Source organism: Carassius carassius, chromosome 30 (assembly GCF_963082965.1).
Source record: "Carassius carassius chromosome 30, fCarCar2.1, whole genome shotgun sequence".
Classification (NCBI taxonomy): Eukaryota; Metazoa; Chordata; class Actinopteri; order Cypriniformes; family Cyprinidae; genus Carassius; species Carassius carassius.
The window spans coordinates 19,242,751-19,263,747 of record NC_081784.1 but is presented as its reverse complement, the minus strand read 5'-3'; the positions used below and the strand labels follow the sequence as shown (position 1 = coordinate 19,263,747).

General features: G+C 38.2%; 1 protein-coding gene across 1 annotated transcript; it reads right to left on the bottom strand.

Moving 5' to 3' along the window:
* Positions 1–1,342: 1,342 nt before the first annotated feature.
* Positions 1,343–19,907, bottom strand: LOC132110831 (dynein axonemal assembly factor 9-like). The gene is made up of 37 exons (XM_059517830.1): positions 19,748–19,907; positions 17,164–17,243; positions 16,919–17,044; positions 16,063–16,187; positions 15,286–15,382; positions 15,090–15,196; positions 14,838–14,915; positions 14,640–14,741; positions 14,297–14,352; positions 14,060–14,195; positions 13,892–13,973; positions 13,769–13,805; positions 13,608–13,692; positions 12,962–13,038; positions 12,351–12,395; positions 12,201–12,246; positions 12,014–12,122; positions 11,850–11,920; positions 11,637–11,687; positions 11,458–11,548; positions 11,272–11,375; positions 10,994–11,140; positions 10,783–10,868; positions 10,555–10,656; positions 10,169–10,289; positions 9,963–10,051; positions 9,562–9,699; positions 9,189–9,314; positions 8,966–9,003; positions 8,425–8,557; positions 8,261–8,347; positions 8,073–8,179; positions 7,033–7,107; positions 6,018–6,193; positions 5,656–5,721; positions 5,474–5,567; positions 1,343–4,656 (listed from the first exon to the last, which is right to left on the bottom strand). Exons 1-37 carry the CDS (start codon positions 19,822–19,824, stop codon positions 4,550–4,552), a joined length of 3,474 nt encoding a protein of 1,157 aa, XP_059373813.1. The 5' UTR covers positions 19,825–19,907; the 3' UTR covers positions 1,343–4,549.
* Positions 19,908–20,997: the final 1,090 nt, after the last annotated feature.

Here is a 20,997-nt window from a genome sequence, read left to right as displayed (position 1 = left end):
AGATAAACTTTGTCAAAAAAGAAAATAAAAAAAAATCACAACTGATCTTTCAGAATGAAAAATGCTGGTTAATTTTAACTGGAACTGGGCACTTTGTCTTGCAGTGTGAACATAGCCTAAAAGAGGAGGAAAGAACAAGACAAAAAACAAATGTAAGAAACATATCCAGGTCAGTGTGATAATATCCACTCATATTGAAATAAGCTGTTTCTTAAGGACATTTATGTCACTGTATGTATGTGTGTGTGTGTACATGTGTGAGTGTTATATTTGCATGTTGACACAAAGAGTTCGTATCCTCAGCTGTTCTTAGGAACTGCAAGTATCAGGGACATAAAGTGACTACCAGATTAACGGTCTCTTTGGCCTCAGTGTGTGTGCAACAGAAGGGAACATTACCATCTATCCTACACATCAGTCCCTGGCAGTGATCAAAAGACAGAGATGACCAAACAACTGCCACATTCAGTGTACCCCAAGCATGGTGCTGCATGATGCTCTAGCAATACCAAGGTCATGGGTTTGATTCCCAGAGAATGCATGCATAAAAAAGAAAAAGAAAAAAAAAAGTTTTTATTCTAAACAAATGTTCATCCTACTTTTCAAATGCAGATGGATACATGTAGTCAGTGTGTAAAATCTCTCTTAACTCCACTATGAGGAGTCATGAGAGACAAACAGACCTTAGTAAGGTTTACATGATGCAGTCATAACCAGTCAGTGCATCAGAAATGAAACCTTGAACTCGTCCCACTGGCCAGTGAGAAACAATGGCTACTATGTGTGCAAAGGGTGGGTACCATCTCCAGGGAGAGATGAAGAGAGCCTGATGTAAGTTGAAAGAAATGTGGGTATTGTATCTGCAAGAGGGTGAGCGCATTGTTTAGACCCACTTTGGAGCCGAGTGCAGGTTGTATAAATGGCCGAGGATGGGCTGGGAAGCATGTGTAGATCCATGGGGTGCATTACAGTAGAGTCTCAGTGGATCGAATACAAGTATTTTGAAAGGTGGTCTTGGCAGGGACCCAAAATGAAAGCCAGGAAAAGGATGCGTGTGGTAGATTTGACACACAAAACAGTGCTCGATTACATATTACAGATACACATATTAAGTTATAAATAGCTTCTGTTGTTGCAGGGTCCTGAGATTAGTGTTTAAACTGGGCTTGGCATACTAAAATATGTTATCACCATGTGCCAAATCCACTGCTGATTTGATAACCTTACACACACACACAAACACTTCTCTTCCAGGCTGTCAGAAGACATCGTTTGCCTGCATTGTTTCACTGAGCAGACCACTGCGAATGACTGATAATAAAAAATAACTCATCAACGGAAATAGCTTATAAATATTTTAATGTGTTATTTTGACATTAATACAACATATATATATATATATTAGAAAAAAGCATCAGTCACAGGAGAAAACACGAGTTACAGTAGTTTTGTGCAAACGACACTCAAATTGAGATTTTTCACAAACTTTTGTTTAACCCCTTTAAACAAAAATATAACCAAAAACAAAAGTTTTTTTAAGGAGTTTTGGCACTTTTCAAGTATAACCATCTGAAATCTTGCTCAGTTATGAAGATATCAAAGCTATTATGAATTCCAAGCACTCGATATTCTGAAACTTAGGTCAAGACTTCTTCGGAATCTTTATGAATTTCACATTTTCCCTCTGGGTCAAAAAGGTCCAATGTTTCCCCAAAACACCAATGTAAGACCTTATGGGTGCATGTTTAGCTTTGTGCAAATAACTTATAATATCTACTTTTAGCTATTTCAATTTTCAGGCTAGTTCCCAGCCAGCCAGCAGCAATTGGAAATAATTTAGCCCTTTAGCTTGTCCTAATTTTACTGTTGCCCCCAAAGCACAGCACATTCATCCACAACATAATGCACTGAATGTAGGCCAGTTGTGATGTGTGTTTGAAATAAAACTTCAATGCTGGTGTTGCCATCTCTACTAGATACCTGAGAACACAAGACATGTGCTGTCTGAATAAAATTCATTATTAAAACAATGACCAGATTTAGGGGCTGGACAAGGTCAAACGTTTTTGTCAGGAACAAGCCATCAGTGACCACTGAAGTTAGAATATTCATCTAATACTAATAGGTCGCCACCAAGGACAATGTTAAAAAAAAGTGCTTTTCTTTGAAATTCTGACCTTTTGGAAATCCCAGTCCTGTTTGAGTTCAGCAAAACAAAACGAAAAATACATAAATCTATTCCTCCTATCTGAACAGCATTGCAGCCGCAAATTTAAGATTATTATTGACATATTCATGTCATAAATCTTTCCACCAAACTCTGTTTTATTCCTCTAACTTCAGCTCTGCGAGCACAGCTGTGCGGGCCAGAGGGGGTTCACATAACGTCAGGAACTGCGTCTGGAGGGCCTCACTAGGGTCCTCTATGATGAGGAACAAAATCCAGATTCAGTGCTCATCTATGACCAAAAGTCTTCAAAAACCATTGGCTCAAATTTCTTGAGTTTTACACGGTGGCCCTCAAGTGCCCTTCTGTTACTCAGCAGACCCTTACTGGCCCTTTACACTGACATAGACAAACAACTCTTCATATCCTTTCACCAACACTGGTGCTTGGCTCTGCCAGGGGATGCCCCGCTCTTTGCCAAGACTCTGCAGCGGCAGCCAAATATCTCTCACAGGAGAGAATCTGCTTCGCCTGAGGAATACTATCATCTGGCGCCAATTTAATTGATTTCACAGTATTAGAAAAATAGCATTTTGCAAAGATAAACCACTTTTTTTCAAATATGAAAAATAGATCGAACTCTTGCTATTTCTTTCTTGGTTGTTCCAGTTTGGTGAAAGGCATTTCAGTTAGCATAAATAGAACTCGATAAGACATCTCAACACATGCAGATAGTATGTGCTAAAAATGGCTTCTACTTTGAACTACACATTATATAAGTGTTACGTAGCCCTGTACCCTTTAAGGACAGCTGCTGTGTAGAATCCGACTAACAGCAACACCACCAGCTAAATGAGTGTGTGTGTGGCTCTGCGGCACTGTGATTGTTTCAGTACTCTTGAAGTGACTGCTTACCTCTGAGGCTCTGTCACCTATTAGCGAGTAGTCGGTTTCTCTTTGCTTGTCAGATCTACATCTCAGCAACGTCCTTTCAGAGTTTGTTCACAACAGGGAAGCCTTGAGTAAAACTGCACTTGCATACTGACAAGGTACAGAAGTGTCAAGAGACATAAAGGCAACGTTACAATAGTATAAATCTCAAAAGGAACACTAATAAGGCCAGGAGCAACATAAGCACTATGTAGCTCATAAATCTTCACGCTAAAGAGTGAATATGGCTTGGTGAAAGAGCTGCTAACCATGTAGTGTATTAACACCGGTACAGTATATTGCATCACAGAGGAGACCAGCAGTGTCAGGGTTTCTTTGGAAGTGCATGAATGGTTCTTTACTAGCGCCGTAATTGTTTCAAAATATAACAATTAAGGCTTGTCTTGCAGACAAAAGGTCACATGTGTGTGTATCTACACACAAGACACTGCTGCTCTCCTGCTGTGTGTGATTAGTTGAAGTATACATGCATAGAATGACACACACCCCAAGATAGAGTCAAAATACGACCGTAATATCGAACGATACAGATCTAGTAAGTACAGGGGCGATATAAGCAAACTAATTCTGCTTCTACCACACCTTTGTACCAGCACATGCTCAGCAAGCATGGTTTTAACACCAAAACGATCCCTGGTGCTACACACATACCCAACACCAACAAGTCAATCTGATAAAGAACACATTAGAACCTCTTATAATAAACCCTTCATCGTACCCTGATTCCCTAACCCTCCCAAAATGGGGTGACTTGAAGCACCGGCGTGTCAGTTAATTACTTCAGAATGTCTGAAAAGACAAGTGCAGCACATGAGAGATCCTCAGCCCTGATCCACACAGTGGGGTCGATAGATTGGCAGAGGCTGACTGAGGGCAGGTGCAGTGCACCTGCCTTTCCAGATGCACACGGCTGGAAATGAGCCTTCTGTTTGATCACTTTCAGCCTCACTGATAAACTTCATTACGATTCAGCTCAATATGTCTGCTAGGCACTGGAATTACAGTAGAACAACCTTCACAGCATGGAGCCTTACCACTACAGTATGAACACTGCGGAGAGCGTAATGATCTGGGCTTCCCTTGTACCCTAAATATAAGTTTCAAATTTCTGTTCACCTTCTATTTTATAATAAAGAGAAAATATTTTTCTTTCCCAAAATGTTTTGACACATCATGGGCTTTAGCATTGCCGTTTTACACAACAACATTTCAGCTTTCTCAGGGTGCTGGTACTATTTACAGTCATGGTATGTTGGGCAAAGGATCTCTCATTAGGCTGTGATATTTCTTCTTGGCTGTGAGCTAAATCCTCTTCATCCCTCAACAGTAAATCCCTCATTGTAACATATGAAATGGAAGGTTTTGAGTGGGTAATTGGATAGTGACCCTCCTCTCCCTTTCCCCGAAAAGTGAATTTGTCAGATGAGGGGATTAGGGGTCGAAGAGGTCCGCGTGTGGCTTCAGGTCCACCTCTCTGTTGAAGCGCTCAATATCTTTATTGGCCTCCTGGACGTATTCATCAATGAACTGATCCAACACTGAACACACGCATTTAAGGAATCAACGTGGTAGACAATACAAGAATAACACAAACACATCGGTTCTGACAATCAGTAATATTCAAAACTGTCAATATTCAATATTAATTTTAACGCTGCTGATTACAACTGACAGTAATATGAAAATATGCCTCAGTGTGTATAAATGCATTTACAGTAATACACTTTTAATGAAAGCGTAGCCTTGCAAATGTGCTGCTTTTCAACACTCCTGATTAAACATTAAGCCTACTTATCGGATTAATAAAAGCAAACATGACGTCCCTGTTCGTTTATACAACACACTGGGACGAGTTGAAATTATTGTCTGTGGTAATCAACAGCATGCTACTCTGCAGTATACAGACATTAGGTTAAAAGTATACTACTGTTTAAAAGTCTGTGGTTCGTATGATTTTCAAATGCTTTTAAATGGAAGTCTCTTATGCTCACTAAGGATGCATCTATTTGATCAAAAATACAGTGAAACAGTAATACTGTGAAATACTGTTTCAATTTAAAACAACTGTTTTTTAGTTTCATACGTAATTTATTCCTGAATTTTCTGCATTAGCCATCTTCAGTGTCACGAGATCTTTCAGAAATCATTCGAATCTGGTGATTTGAACAACACTAAATATTTTCTAGCATTATCTTTACTGTCTCTTTTGATCAAATTAATGCATCCTTGATTAATAAAATCATAGGAATAATAATAATAACAACTTTTTTACGGATCCCAAAGGTTTGAACGGTAGTGTAACCCAGAAAATTTAACCACATCTGGTTAAACAGTTATACTACAATTTAAAGATACGAGGATGAAAGTTCTGCTTTTCTCCAAAGAAACTGACAAAGTGATGGCCGTTGTAGAAGTAACCGGGAGGGAGAGGATCAAGGTGTCTTTTCACCTAGTGTCACATAAGATGAAAATATTCAAAGTGTTAGATAAACTACTTGCTTTGGTGCTAATTTCATGAAAAGTGTGTCTATACTCACATGAATGTATCTGATCTCCTGTGGGGTGAGTGTCCTCTTATTCTTCTTGACTTTTTTTTCCACTTTCTGTGAAACACAAAACACGGACATTTTAAAGCCCTAACCCTCAAATGATTCTTATTTCAGTAAAACGTCATTCTCTAATATATAGGAATCTGTGCTCACAGAAGCCTGCAGAATTGCACTGTAGCTCTTAAAATTGTTTATTAAGTATTTTGGGTTATAAGCTACCAATATGTTGTTGCCCTCAGCACACATTTTATTATGCTTAAATCAATGTTTATTCCTCCCACAAAATTAGGGAAGAAAATATGGAGTGTAAAGTCTGCAGATTCCACCTGCTCCTACCTATGAGAATTTACCTGTTTGGCACAATGCCGAAGCCAGTCTTTCAGCCCCTCCTGGGTGAGCCCCACTCCGTGAAACATTAGATAACAGTTGTTTGTTGTCCGTGGGCCATGGTGAGTCCCCTGATCTGGGGCAATGGTCACATTCCCACTGATAGAGTTACAGTTTACCACCATCTGTCTGTCATTGTCTACAGTGAAAACAGACACCGCATGCAGTCAGATACATACACACACGCTTCACTGAGACCAACATGCAGCACACTAATTTATCAAACATGTCATCAGACGGAGCTATGTCTAGCATGGCGTGCCAACAGCTAACCATTCCATCAGTCACTCCTCTGCAGTGTGGACTATGACTCTGCACTCTACAAACAAGCAAGGAGTCAAACTTGAAAACAACTGATCACAATGCACTGAGAGTTACGAAAATGTTTTACGAAAAAATCTACTTACAGGGATCTGAAAACAAATCACACACCAAACCGAACATAGGCACCAAAAATCTAGATTTCTATGACAAAACACAGATGATTCATGGTGACAACTAGGCATCACAGATGGTGTTCAGACCGTATGGGTCCTAAATGAACTACACTATCTAGCGTGCTTTAACTCAGGCTCTGTTAAATCACTCAGCTCTCTCCATTCTGTCAATCTGCCCACACTCTCCATGCAACAACAACATAGATTCAAAGGAAAAGAGGAGTCAAAAATCCTCCTAAAAATGTGACAGGAGGAAACGACTGAGAAAAAAAAAGATTGAAAACAGATCATTTTGAGGATTCAGAGGTAAGAGTCCTACCGTGTGGCGTTACCCCACAGGCCCCCTGCCTACTACTTCTCATAGAAAAATCATACATTAACTACAGAAACAAAACCAGAGCAAGAGACATCCTGGAATCAAACAATACACATTTATAGACTATCGTAGTTGATTTGTGACTATGTCACACTGTATTTCCCATAAGGAAAAAATTCATATTAAGACAGATTCAGAGGAGGTTATGGAGAACGACTGTCCTACCAGAGAATAGCACTTTCCCACTGATGTGATAGATGTTTCCGGTGAAAGGACTGGGTTTGATAGAGGATTTCAAAGCTAAGAAAGAAAAGAGACAGAGAGACGGTAAGTTCTGTTGTCTTTGATTACTTACTTTTGATACTTCCATTTTTAGCACATGGTTGTACAGCATCCTTACATATACTGTCATCAGTCACTTTAATTAAACCCTCTTGAATATTTATCACTGATGATTAGGCCTCTCACAATTATTATATAACCACCTGATCACAATTATTTGATCGGATTGCTACGATTTAAAAAGACCTCAATCATCCTGCATGTTAAATTACAATCACAAATTGGCATCAAAATAAAGTCATTTTAAATAAATATGCCATTAAATGCACATTTTTTAAAGCTTTAATGCATTATTGCAAAATTCTGATCTCAGGAGGTGGTGTTCACATTTTACTGCAGCTAACCCTATGTAATTTCTTAATCTTTAATTAAATATACATTTTAAGGTCTTTTTTTGTGCAACATGAAAGTTTGAGGGCTTCTAGAACCCCTTACAATGCTGTGTGAATAATTTAGAACGGAAATAATAATAATAATAATATTTTTATAACTTTTAATGTCATTCTAATCTGTGCCAGTGCTATTTAGCAATATGTCTATACTATTATAATTATTTTTAATTAATTTTTATTTTATTTCCCATTCAGCAGTCTTTATTTTAGCATTAGTTTTAGTAACTTAGTAATTCATCTTAAACTTAAATTCAACTTATTCCAGTTAGTTGCTAATGCAACATTTCTAATTCTCATTTTATTTTGCAAAGTAAATTTTAAAGCTTTACTCCAATTAACAAAAACTATTTCGGTGCTCTCATAACAATAATAATAGTACTCAGTGCAATATTTTTCTGTTACAAAAGCTTAAAAAGTTTTTTTTTTTTTTTAATTGTTCCTCTTTTGTAAGACAATTACTAAAAACAAAGAAAACAAAAACAAATGTGCCATGATTGTGATGGCTAAATACACACACAAACAGATGCTTACCTTTGCAGCGCTGCAGAAATAATGCTCTCTCCAATGGACGACTGAACTCAACACAATGCTGAGACATAGACAATGATCCACTTCCAGAAACAAACCTGCCTTCCCACCTGAAACAATAAATAGTATAGTCCAAAACATTCAACTATGCACACATACACGGAGAAGAGTAGAGAACAAAAATATATTACCAGCCAGGATACAGCAGGTATCGTGCATTGATCATATGAGACTGTGAGAAACCGCTGTCATTCAGGATAAGCCTTATATCTTCAGTCCTACAATACCAAAAAAAAAACTCCATAAGTACCATTAGAACTGAGTGTGCATGTCAAAGAATTATGAAAGCACAAACCTTTTAACTGCCCCTTTCTCTGCTGAGATAAATGCAGTGCTGGGATTGGCTGCGCGGATCAGCTGTTGCATGTGTTTGAGAAGTGGATGCTTCTGCTCAGTCAAACCCGTGAAGACAACATTGCTGACGACGCCTACAATCATTGAGCAGACATTTTATCCAAAGCCACTTACAGTGCATTTATTACAGGGGCAACTCCCCTAGAGCAAGTACACTTTGCAAAGTACACTACTGAGTACACTTTGATTGATATTGTTCATTTCAGACTGAAATGATCAGGGACACTGGTAAAAAAAATAATGCTGGTTTCTCCCCATGGGATTCTTCAGATGGATATGTGGATAAATGAAGTTGCTAAACATCAATTAAGCATTGTTGATGCACTTTTTCAAGGTAAAGAAGAAGTTTAAAATACTGAAAATTGTAAGTTCCAAAGATCCAGGGAAATTGGACTCCATAAGATACGACCCCACAATAGTGATAGATCTGATCATCTATTCTGCAACATCCACACACAGGCACCATATTGAGAAAAACTCACCCTGACTGCACTGCTCCAGGAGCTTGGGGAAGAGAAGCCTGTAAAGAGCAGTTTCAGAGAGCTTCAGATACGACATCAAACAAAGGAAATTACAGTGTGTTAACAGGCCCTTTATAAACTTACATTATAATTATATAATTACATTTATTTATAATTATCAGAACTACTAAAGTGTTTGCCTGGAAAAGTAGGTGTGATAAATGTCATGTGGAAAAACTCTTGCCTGTGTTTGATGAAGGAAGTGAGTGGGTTGACACATGCTGAGACGGCACCCACTGTCACTTGGCTGTGAACTTGTGGGTCTGGATGAGCCGTGATTGCCTGGATTACATCTAGCACATCGGTGTACCTATAACACATACAGAGACATAAAATGACAAAAGTATGCATAAAAACTAATTTAATTGTTTTTTGAGTTGTGAAACAAGTTCAATTTAGCTATAAGCAGCTCTAAAGAAGGAGACAGTGTTGTTATTCGCCTCATGTCCATTCAGTGTTCAATAACAGTGTCAATGTTGTAAAATTCATCAATAATGAGCTGCTTAAATGAACACGATCCTCAAGGTTTTGGGAATCAGTGTTCATGCCTGTCTTACCCTGGTACAAGCAGCACAACTCTGGATGAATTCAGATCTGTCTCCCTCTGTTTGGCCAGAAGGCTGCTCAGGTACCGTTGAAGGTGTGACGCACTGAACTCCTCAGAGCCCTCCAGAGCAGGGCAAAACAACTCCCACCTGTCAATCAAATAGTCCTCAGTTTAGGATTATAAGGGTATAAAGACAGTAATTAGTGCACCAGCATTCAAGATGCTTTCCACTGAACTCAAGAGTCAGAATTTCCAACCTTCAATTTGGATAAATGCAGTAGAACGCAAATTAGGGTAGAAGTCAGAAATATCACTCACTAGGAATCTGCCACATCCAATCTAAAATGTTACACAACATTACATTTATAATGATTATAGTTATAGTTCATGACATCTTGATTGTTCTCTCACCAGGAGCGATTTTGATTCACTTCCATCAAGAAATCACACAGATTCTCCTTATGACTGCCTGGCAAGCCTGCGATGATAGTGAGGACCATCTACACAAACAAACACATAACTATTACCTATTATTATTCATATGCTCTGTTTCCTCCAGGCTGACCTGTTGGCTAGATTATGTATGACTGTGTTACATTTATACATATGCATTTCACCTTTCTCTTGCATTCAGGTTTGTTGATTTCAGGTGCTGTGTCTGAAAACACAGTAGACAAGTGATCGCTACAGACAGATTCTTCACCCACACTGCTGCTGATAGCAAAATGCTGTAGGAACCTGAGGAGAAAATGTGATAGTCATAATCGTGCATGAGCAAATATTCAATGCATGACAGCACCATTTTCAATAGTGGGCTCAGAAATCTGGACCCAACTGACAGATAGAAACCAAGCAATTGGCAAAATGTCTTGTTGCTTGTCATAGTCATATCTGGTTAAAAACTCAGGATAAAAAAATAAAAAATAAAAATAAAAAGAGACAGAACATTCTGTCACAACCATCCCTAGTTAGGACAGGGTGGAAGTGTGTATATGTGCGTTACCTGTCTAGCTCTGGCAGCTGTGGATAAGCAGTCTTCAGAACAGCTCTGTGGCTGTTTGCCGCTGATGTATGTATCTCACGAAGCTTTAACAGCCTGAAGTACCTGAGAAGAAACACTTCACTGGATACATGTATGTGCTACATCATGATACCTCAAGCACAATAAGATCTTAACACATCAGGCTGCATACTGTTGGCTGAGCTGATGTAGAATGAAGTGTTAACTCACATGCTCTTGTGCTCAGGGCTCAGCTGATCGCTGAGAACGTGCTGCACTCTCAGCCCAGAGTCTGACTTACGCCAAGCTGGCAGGACCTGAAAATCATATCACAACTCGTTTACAACCAAATGCTAAACAGAATGCAACAACTCTGCAGGACCATAGAAAAAAAAATGTTCCACCTACATATGTATATGTGTGTATTTGTGTGTGAGAGCACCTGTGAATAGAGGCTTTTGTAGCTCTTGGTTTTGGCAAGCAGACCAATAGCCAGACAGAAATCAGCACTGTGTAAAGGGAATGGAAGGTGTGGAAGCAAAGAGGTCTGATAGTCAATGAAAAGCATTGAAATATCAGACAAAGAGCCCTGTGAAAACAACATTACATACATTTAGACAAAGCAATATTGATGATATATAGGGTACCGTTCAAAACTATTGAATCCTTTAAAGAAATCATTTTGACCCCAAATATATTGTGTATGACAGCATTGCTCACCCCATCATAGAGTTTAATGGTGTTGATGTGACTCATAGGGAGTGTAATGGAGCCGTGATGAGGATGCACAAACAAGATTCCCTCAGAGAAAAACACCAGCTTCCCTGCAGGACAACAAACTCATTAATGCTTATATGCACAAAGACTACCTGAAACCTTGACCTTGCAGTAAAGATGAAATCTGACCTTCCTCAGGTGTAGACAGCAGGCTGTTAGAGAACATGTACACAGAGTCTCTCACTGTTAGAGGAATGCCCAGACATGTACCATCCTCTTCCTGTTTTAAAGTATTAAAATAGCAATAAGTACAGCATAAGGAAGCAGCTTCAATGGTTTGTACAAACCAATGCACTGTAAAACTTTACCTTCAGTAGATGTTGAGCCTGTTCAGACATTCTGACATCAACCTCATCTACCTATCACAAAGAAGTCAATGAAACAATTAGCTCAGCATTTAATAAAAAATATATATAATTCATAATAGCACTGTTAACATATTTTGGCATAATTTATCATGTTGTTAAGCAGAAATGCAAATTTTAGCACAATTGGGCAGAGAGACAATGAGTCCACTATACCAGCCAGCAGACATGACGAGGAACTGAGGAGGTGAGCACTGTAAAACAGCTGTCAGAGCAAAGAGCACCATCTGCAGGAGAAGAAGTGCATAACAATCTTACATGACCTGTGTTTTAACAGAATTTAATTAATCTCCAACAGAAAACTCAAAATGGATTCTTACCCCTCTGCTGAATGTACACTCTGGACTCTAGAAAGGACTCAGAGAAAACTATTGAACCCAGGTTTTCTCTACACTGGAGATCTGGTATATCATGCACCGTCATGGATGCCTGTGGAGGAGTCAGGCATTTAATACAATTTGCAGTCCAATGAAAAGCTGCAGCTTGGATGTAAAGTTTTATACTCACAGTTTTAACCATAAAGCGACTGTCCTCATCACTGAGGGGAATGATTCTGTGTAAAGGAAGATTATTGTGTAATACAGAAAGTGGAAAATGCATAATGCAGTATTTTGTGTGAAGGTAAAGAGAATAAATACATTGTGTATAGACACTCACATTCCCTCATTGTTGACAGCGTGTATGCTAAACACAGCTTTGGATCTGAATTAAACAGATGAAGTAGAGTCTCAATTTACAAAGCAAGCACAAAATGTGTCCTACAGTGAGACATAAATAGAACTTCACTTTTAATAACCACTGTCTAATAGCCAAAGCCCACAAGGAATCTGCAAGCTCAGAACCCCAGAGAAAGTTATGCAGATTTTCATAGAATTGGAATTTCTGCTAGTTCTACACATACTCTACCCCTTGTGTGTTTAATAAATGTTTTGGATAATTTGATCATCCTTCACCTCCCTATTAAATGCATTCCATAGAATTCACCGCCAAATCAGCTCAGCAAAGTCAAAAGGTCTGCAGATATCTTCTGGGCCATTTCTTTAATTTGTGGGGTGGTGTTGGCGCAGTGGATAAGACACATGCCTTTGGTGTGAGAGACCGGGACCGAATCCACTGTGAGACACCAATATGTCCCTGAGCAAGACACTTAACCCCTAGTTGCTCCAGAGGCGTGCGACCTCTGACATATGTAGCAATTGCAAGTCACTTTGGATAAAAGTGTCAGCTAAATTAATAAATGTAAATGTATTTTGGTGTGCATTGCATACCTGAGAGTTCCCCTGTACTGAATCAACCCAAAGTTGTCCAAGGCCAGTTGAAATGTTTGCTCTGCTACATCCTTCACCTTGAGATAAAAAAATGTGTGCATTATTTTCTAAATTGATAATCTGAGCAAAACTCTTTCTAAACCTGTAATGCTGGCATCATTAAATTACTGATACAGTATAAGGACTTATTCACTCCAAGAATAAAAACTATAACAATAACTGTATTAGGGTCCTTGCAAATGGACGATAACTTTGCGTTTAATTTGTATTCTAAGAAGGCTTTAAATGTTTTTAACATTCATCAGATGCACAAAGAAATCTCTCTGAAAGTAATTCCAATGATATTTAGTTATTGTTATAGTTCTGGTATGGACTCCACTGTTCTGCTATGCTGTTCACGCATTGCTACATGTGACAATAGACAACAACCCCTTTATGTCCATAAAACTTTGCCGATGCGTCCACACCTTTTGAGATTTTAAAATCTATAGTTAGTTATAGTTATCGGAAGGCTATTGCTGAAATAAATTTTTTTACCCACATTTAAAAACTGCCTCTTAAGTTGTCTTTCCCATCCTAAGTTGCCTTTTAATTTCATTTGTAAATAAGCTTTACTTTTAATGTGAATCCTACATCAAATTCTTACCTTGCTAGCACTGGAGCTGATGGAGAAACATTTGATTCCTGCTAGTACAGACTGAACCACAGCTGAGTAGATATGTGAAAGCAGCCTGCAACACAACAGGACTACCTTTAATACCAATCCAAACATCAAAACACAGTACAAAGCACAAATGGAGCACTTACTGGAGATCTGTGCCCTTCTGCTGGGTGTTGTCATTTCCTGTCAGATTAAAACAGTTAAATTATGAGAGAGTGCAGAGAAATTAAAAATGATTTAATTAAAATATTTTCTAGAGGTTTTCTAACCCAAGTATGGGACGTGTGTGCTTCCAAAGAAATAGGTTCGAGCACAGGCTAGTGGCCCTTTAGGAGCCACACATTGCAGCAGCTGTGAGAAAGTTAACAAACACAGCTATTAAATTGCTTTATGTAGAAGAATTTCTTAGTCATCATGCCACTGTGTGGAGCTCTTACCATATGTTTGGCAACACCCCCAGCGGGGCCAGTGTTGCGAACCTGGTGGCCTTCAGAAGGGAAGCTGAAACAGTAGTTCTCCAGATCTTCCTTAGTAGAGTGGCTCCCAAACAACGCAAATGGCTGCCTGCTTTTACTGGCGTACAAACAAAGTAAAATGAATTGCTTGCCTTACAAAGAGAAATAATTCCTGTAGAATGTCTTAGAAATAGAAGCTACTGTATCCTACGTAATTACCTCTTGTCTGTGATGTTGCTGGAAATAAGACCATGCGAATAATATGTTCTGAAAGGCTGAAAGAGAGAAAATGAGATTCAGCATCACACAAGGAATCATATCTGTAACATTATTTTCAGTGACTGTTAAAGCCAACATGAAACCACAATTAACAATTAACCATTTAAGTGTCCGTTCCATTCTAGAATGGAGAACTACAATGCCTTAATAGCTATAAAACTATTAGTTAATCTTTTTTTTGGATCCTAGGTGATGCCATCTGAATGTAAATAAACCATATTTGAGTTCATTTGGACTATAAATGGTTGCAAAATTATGGTTGTGATAATATAACAATCAGCACCTCTGCGACCTGGGCTTCTGACAGTTCCTGCATGGAAAGTGCACTCTCAATTTCCAAACTGGAGAACAGACAGCTCCACTGTCTTTCAAAAAGCTGAAGGTCCTGTGAAAGAATATCACATCCACTCTTGTATAAGAAAGAAATGTGTGCATGGGCATTTGACTAAAAGTCAAGCTCCGATATATGCAAGTGATTTACCTTATTAAGAAGGCAGTCCAGAGACACTGGGTCCAATCTGCTGTAGACTTGCCAAAGCCTCTGACTGATATCTGTGAACTATAAGATGCAAGAAACAAACAATTTGGGTGAAGGACACAATAACAACAGACGTTGGTTTATTTGCATTAACTCTAGTATCAATCATTATTATGTAACACATGATTATTATAAAATGCATATGTAACCTATTTGTCATTTATAAGGAAAGGTCATAGAGTATAAATACAAAACCTTATATTTCATGGTGAAAAACACTCCAGCCCCAATTCCTTCCAAGGCAAATGCCTGAATGATGGGCCATTTCTCCAGCATGAACATGTCAAACTTCTGAACATGGCCTATGGAAAATATGAATCAACCATAAACATGATGGTTAAAAGTACAATGCTTTTGCAGTGCCTTCATCAGTGCATCACATCATGCTTACCATGTGAACAGTAGGGGATTCCAAGGCAATGGCAATCTTGAACCATGGACACAAAACTTGAAATTTTAAATTCCTCCGCAACCTCTTCATCCTCATACTGAAACATGAAACATACAAAATGAGGAGAAAACAAAAATAGTAAGCAGATGAATTTAAGCATGTGACAGCCAATACTGGATATATATCATCCCATATTGAATATCGCTCTATGCTGCTCAGTGCTCCTGTAGTCTACCCCTGAAAACATAGAGCGCCCTCTCGCGGCTGTAGACGGTAATGTTTTCTCTTGGTTCTTGGATCTAAATCAACCCTGCTCCTGGCGATCGACTGTCCTGCAAAGTTTAGCTCCAATCCTAATCAAACACACCTGAAGCCATTAATTAAGGTCATCAGGCTCACTTAAAAATTAAAGGCAGGTGTGTTTAACTAGGGTTGGAGCCAAACTTTGCAGGACAGTCGATCGCCAGGAGCCGGGTTGGGCACCCCTGATCTAAATAATAGTCCAGTGCGACTTATAGTCAGAAAAATACGGTATATACTTTATTAATTTATAATATTTTAAAGTGTCTTTTATTGTAATATTATAATATTTATATTGTATTATATTACTAGACATACAAACACAATTTGTTTATATTATATATAATCAAAACAGTATTAAATTTTAATATCTGCCATCACATCAAAATCAGCCTATTGTATCAGCCTGAATTTTAATACTGCTGCATCCCAAGTACATGTGTGGAGATCATGCAAAGCAGTGCTGAAGATCATTACTTCTGTCTCAGTCAGACAATGGAGCTGCAGATTCCTCCAGTGAGATACATAGGGAAGCAGGTATCCATAATTTACTGGGTTGCAGTACAGATGCACACTCTCCGCCTTAATAAGGATGATCACATCTAGGAATAATCACATATACAATCTGAGTACCAAGTAAAATACAGTGGGTATAGAAAAGAATCACCACACTTTAAAATTATCACATATTATTGCCTGAATGAAGACAGACACAGTTTTTTCCAGCTGTATTTACTCAACTTATAACATCCAGGTGAAAGATACAGTATAACACCAAAATGTCAGATATTAAATAAAAAAAAAAAAAGAGAAGCACTGAGTTGGAAAAAGGCTCAATCCCCTCCTGAAAATGACAATACATTATATGACTGATAGACTGCAACGGTTTGAGTTCAAAATCTCTGTTTGTGTTCTACTGAAGAAACCAAGTCACCTACATCATGGATGCCCTGGGGGTAAGCAGATAAACATCAAAATTTCCTTTTTGGTGAACTACCCCTTTAAAGCTAAAGGTGGTTCAACAAAATACTGACATGAGGGGGTGATCATTTTTTCAACTCGTTTATTCTGTTTTTTTCTTTTTGTTTAGTTTTTTTTCTGCAATGTTGGTGTTATATCTTTCACTTGGATGTAAATACAGCTGGATAAAACTACATCTGTGTCCATCCTCATTTCAAGCTGCAAAGCAACACAATGTGACTAGTATTTTAAAGGGGAGTGATTCTTTTCTATACCCAGTGTATATTTACAACAAAGATGCTCATTCCAGCCAAGAATGAAAACAGCTTTTTAACCCTATAAGTGAATATGAATGGATATGTTATTGTCGTACCATCCAGCACTTCCTCTGGAAAGTCATCTGGGATCTGCTCCATGTCAAAATGGCTGTGTTTATACAAGCCACAGAAAAGAAAGTTGGCCAGCTCGCTGCAGCCTTCATTGTAGCGACTGTCGATACCTGAAAAATCAAATACAGCATATTACTTACAGGTGGCTCACTGGAGCAAGTCATCTCTGTCGGTCTCTTTTGGATCATATGAGTGAAAGAACACAGGAGATATTAATTAACTAACTCACCCAGGGAGCAAAGGATGCCATCTGGAGCTGTATTAACATCATCTCTTAGCAGAGCCTGGACCTGACGTAAGCGGGAGCAGCTGCAAGAACAGCATTGTGTTACATTCAATGAACATGGTTCAGGAAAATAACAAAACAATACAATCCTGCATTACACAAAATAGGAATGAAGGACTCCTTATAAGACTCATTCAGAGAAACAGTTTACAAAAATTTAAATTCTGTCATAATTTATTCACCATCATGTCTGTCCAACCCTTTACGAAGCTTTTTACCATGCAGTGATACTTAATAGTCACCAGGGGACGTCAGGCACCAAGACAACATAAAAATACCATAAAAGCAACATAAAAGTAGTTCATGTGACTCGTTCACAATATTCCAGGTGTTCTGAAGTCCTGTGATTATATCTGTGAGGCAAAGATTGAAATTTAAGTTGTTATTGATAATCTATCAGTCATCTGCACTGATGTAAAGGACACCAAATGCCACAGGTTTTTGCTTGTGTCCTAACTAGTGATGGGTGCTTTTGAAACACTGATTCATGAAGATTCAAAACATTTATGAATGTTTGTTTCAAATACGTAATTCAAGCATGTATTAAACTTGTGTAATCAGAAATTGAAGCTTCGATACTTCATACTGCTTCGAACCTTGGTTTCCAAACATTCCAAAATTCTGATGGTTTGTCAATGGAGTTTTACTATGAGTTTTAACTGATTTTGGGTTAGTTATGTGAGGTCAGTTGAATTACAAGAACACCATCTTTAAATCTGCAGGATTGCATTGATTACATATTTTTTTACATTTTGAATGTATTATATATAGAACTATGTTATGAGTGTGATATCTTGACCATTCATAGTTTTCAGTCACATTACTGGCTTGAAGACCTGGTGGGCAAAACATCCATAGAACTGCAGCACAAAAATTGGGGAAGTCATGACCTAGTGGTTAGAGAGTTTGACTCCTGACCTTAAGGTTGTGGGTTCGAGTCTCGGGCCAGCAATACCACGACTGAGGTGCCTTTGAGCAAGGCACCGAATCCCCAGCTGCTTCCTGGGCACCGCAGCATAAATGATGCCTACTGCTCCAGGTGTGTGTTCATGGTGTGTGTGTGTGTGTGTGTGTGTGTTCACTGCTGTGTGTGCAGTGTGCACTTTGGATGGGTCACCATACTTGGCTGTATGTCACGTCTCTCACTCACAAGTTTCCAATCCACAAATATTTAGATCACCTCTCAAAAGGATCAAATAAATGCACGTTTTGGCCATTTGCAATACATATAAAGCACCCGTCACAATATTTCAATTAAAAACAGCATGACATCCTAAAATGTTTCATGTGAAAACATTTAAAGTGGCTTTAAAACAGTGATAACAAAAGATCAAATACAGTGCACACCTTACTGACGATGTGTGCTTTATACAGGCAAGCAGATGAGCTCAGAATATGAGCACAATGCGCTAGTGGTTAAGCGTCACACAAACAAGCACTATACATTGATAAAACAACTCAGGTCATAAAGGACCTCCATATTTCATGGCTTTAATTATTCATAGATTATATTTTTACTAGTTTATGCTTTCATAAAAAATAAAAAAAATCAATTGCAACTGGTTTGTGGAAGGTGTCACTGAGTGGTCACTACAAACTTTAGCTGTTTGGAAAAATCGGACAGAAGATTCTTCAAAATATTTCCTTTTCTGTTCCACAAACGAATCAACACTGTAGGAGTTTGGATGTGAATATTAACAGAATTATCATCTTTGGGTGAATTATTAATTTAATATTATCAGATAAGGTGCTGAGAGTCTGGAGGCATATTTTCTTGAAAACAGGCCACAATAAAGGCTCTTCTATCGGAGAATCTTTGGGAGAAACATGATGGCCCTCCCTCTACACCCAAATCCACCATATTTATCATTGGACATGATCTCATATAATGGCAATGCTTACTACAACGTCAAAATCAAGATTTTCATTGTACTATTTATATTAATATAACTTACGTATATTCGATACAATACGTGTAAGTTAACTAACATGATTTTACAGACAAACACCATGTCGTGTGAACATTACATCCAGTTGAATTAAACAGTGAATGTCCGAATGAAGAAACGATTTATTTGACGTTTTATATTCAAGACATAACAAAATCTCTATCTTTAAGCTCATATTTAACCAAAACCAAGGCGAACGGATGTTGACAGTGCTCCTTTGCTGACAACCATCTTGGACAGGGAGAAGTGTCTCGGGGATCAGAAATCAAGCGAGAATAAAGGATTCACGCTGAGGGGGTGGGCGGGGGCGCTCGACAATTCGCTGAACGACAATTATCTGGTAGCTGATTGCATTTTTATCGAATAAATTTTAATGTCTGCATCTTACTAACGTAACGTACATGGAAACCTCTTCTTCTGACACTATGTCTGTATGTTAGATGGAGGAGGCGAGCGCGGACGGTTGGCCCGCGAGCCTCAGCAACGGTCATTTTTGTTTGAAATAAAAAAAGTAAAAAAAATAAAAACTCGTGCCTATAATATAACCGGCAGGAAAATAAACGACGAGAAATTGTTACCTTACGGCAGCGGTCATTAAAGGAGATTTGTTTTCCCTTATAGCAGCCATGGTCGTTGTTTGGTATTTAGAAAGCATTTGGAGATCTGACACTATTTCTATTGCTGTTAGTCTCCATAGTAAGCTAATGATTCACTGTAGGAGAGAACAACAGACTGGAGCGCTTAGGAACCGCGCATACCATTTTCTCAAGGAGAGGGGGGGTCGTAATGGCCAGCGTTTTACAGACGACAGGCGGTGTGACAGGGAAATCAACATTGTTTGTGACAGTTATTTATCACTTTGTCAAAAGATTTTATTAATTTTTTTCTGAACACATTAATTGCAAAACCAAACAAAAGAATGACACGTTTGTCTCCTCCTCCTCCACTGAGGTCGAATGAAGAAATTTGACCAGTGTCTCCTGCAATCCTCGAGCAATGTTATTCGCGGTCAACTAATCCCCCCCGCCCCCCTTTTCCAGTTGTTTAAAAAAGATTCGCATTTATAATATTAATGTATATTAATCTCACAAATTGTTAAAAAGGAACATCAAAATGATGCAAATCAATCTTACAACTCTTTTTGTCTGCTCATTTTACTGATTTACTCAACCCATGATTTCTGTTTAAAAAAATCAATTTTAATTTTATAGCTCATTTATACTGTGTTTAGGACATTGTAGCTTTATAGGTAACGTGGTCATTATGTGTTCCAGGGTGGTCATTTGCGGTATATCAGCTATATGTTTCAAAAACAAGACTGACCATCTGTGTTTTTGCTGGTAAGACAACGAAACATGGTCCATTAAACCCCTGCCCTGAGCACAAGGGTGAAGTATGTTTTAATAAAGCACCATACACGTAAAACACCGCCCTCCTCCCGTTTAGTTATTTCTCCCGGGAAACTCCCGTAAGTTGTATGCCCCACACCTCTTATTATGTATCATAACATCAACATAATTCCAAGGTTGTTGGCAGATATTGTAAGAAACGCATCATACAGTCATGCAGTTTAATTTGGCCATTTGACAACCTATTGAAACCATGAAGTAAATATTCTGTCTTATTATGTGATAAAAATGAAAATAAATAAATAAAGTGTAGTATAGGCTATAAATAAATCATAAAATTGCCATTGGGAATATATATATATATATATATATATATATATATATATATATATATATATATATATATATATATATATATATATATATATATATATATATATATTAATTACAATATACAAATTACTAGTCTATCAGAGTGT

What these genes read in the sequence shown, in the direction of transcription:
- LOC132110831 (XM_059517830.1), bottom strand. Translation starts at nt 19,824, where the DNA reads ATGCTTTCTAAATACCAAACAACGACCATGGCTGCTATAAGGGAAAAC. An exon ending in TGGCATCCTTTGCTCCCTGG is followed by an intron (nt 17,045 to 17,163) that starts GTGAGTTAGTTA and finishes TTGATTTTTCAG; the next exon opens with GTATCGACAGTCGCTACAAT. An exon ending in TGGACTGCCTTCTTAATAAG is followed by an intron (nt 14,742 to 14,837) that starts GTAAATCACTTG and finishes ATTCTTTCACAG; the next exon opens with GACCTTCAGCTTTTTGAAAG.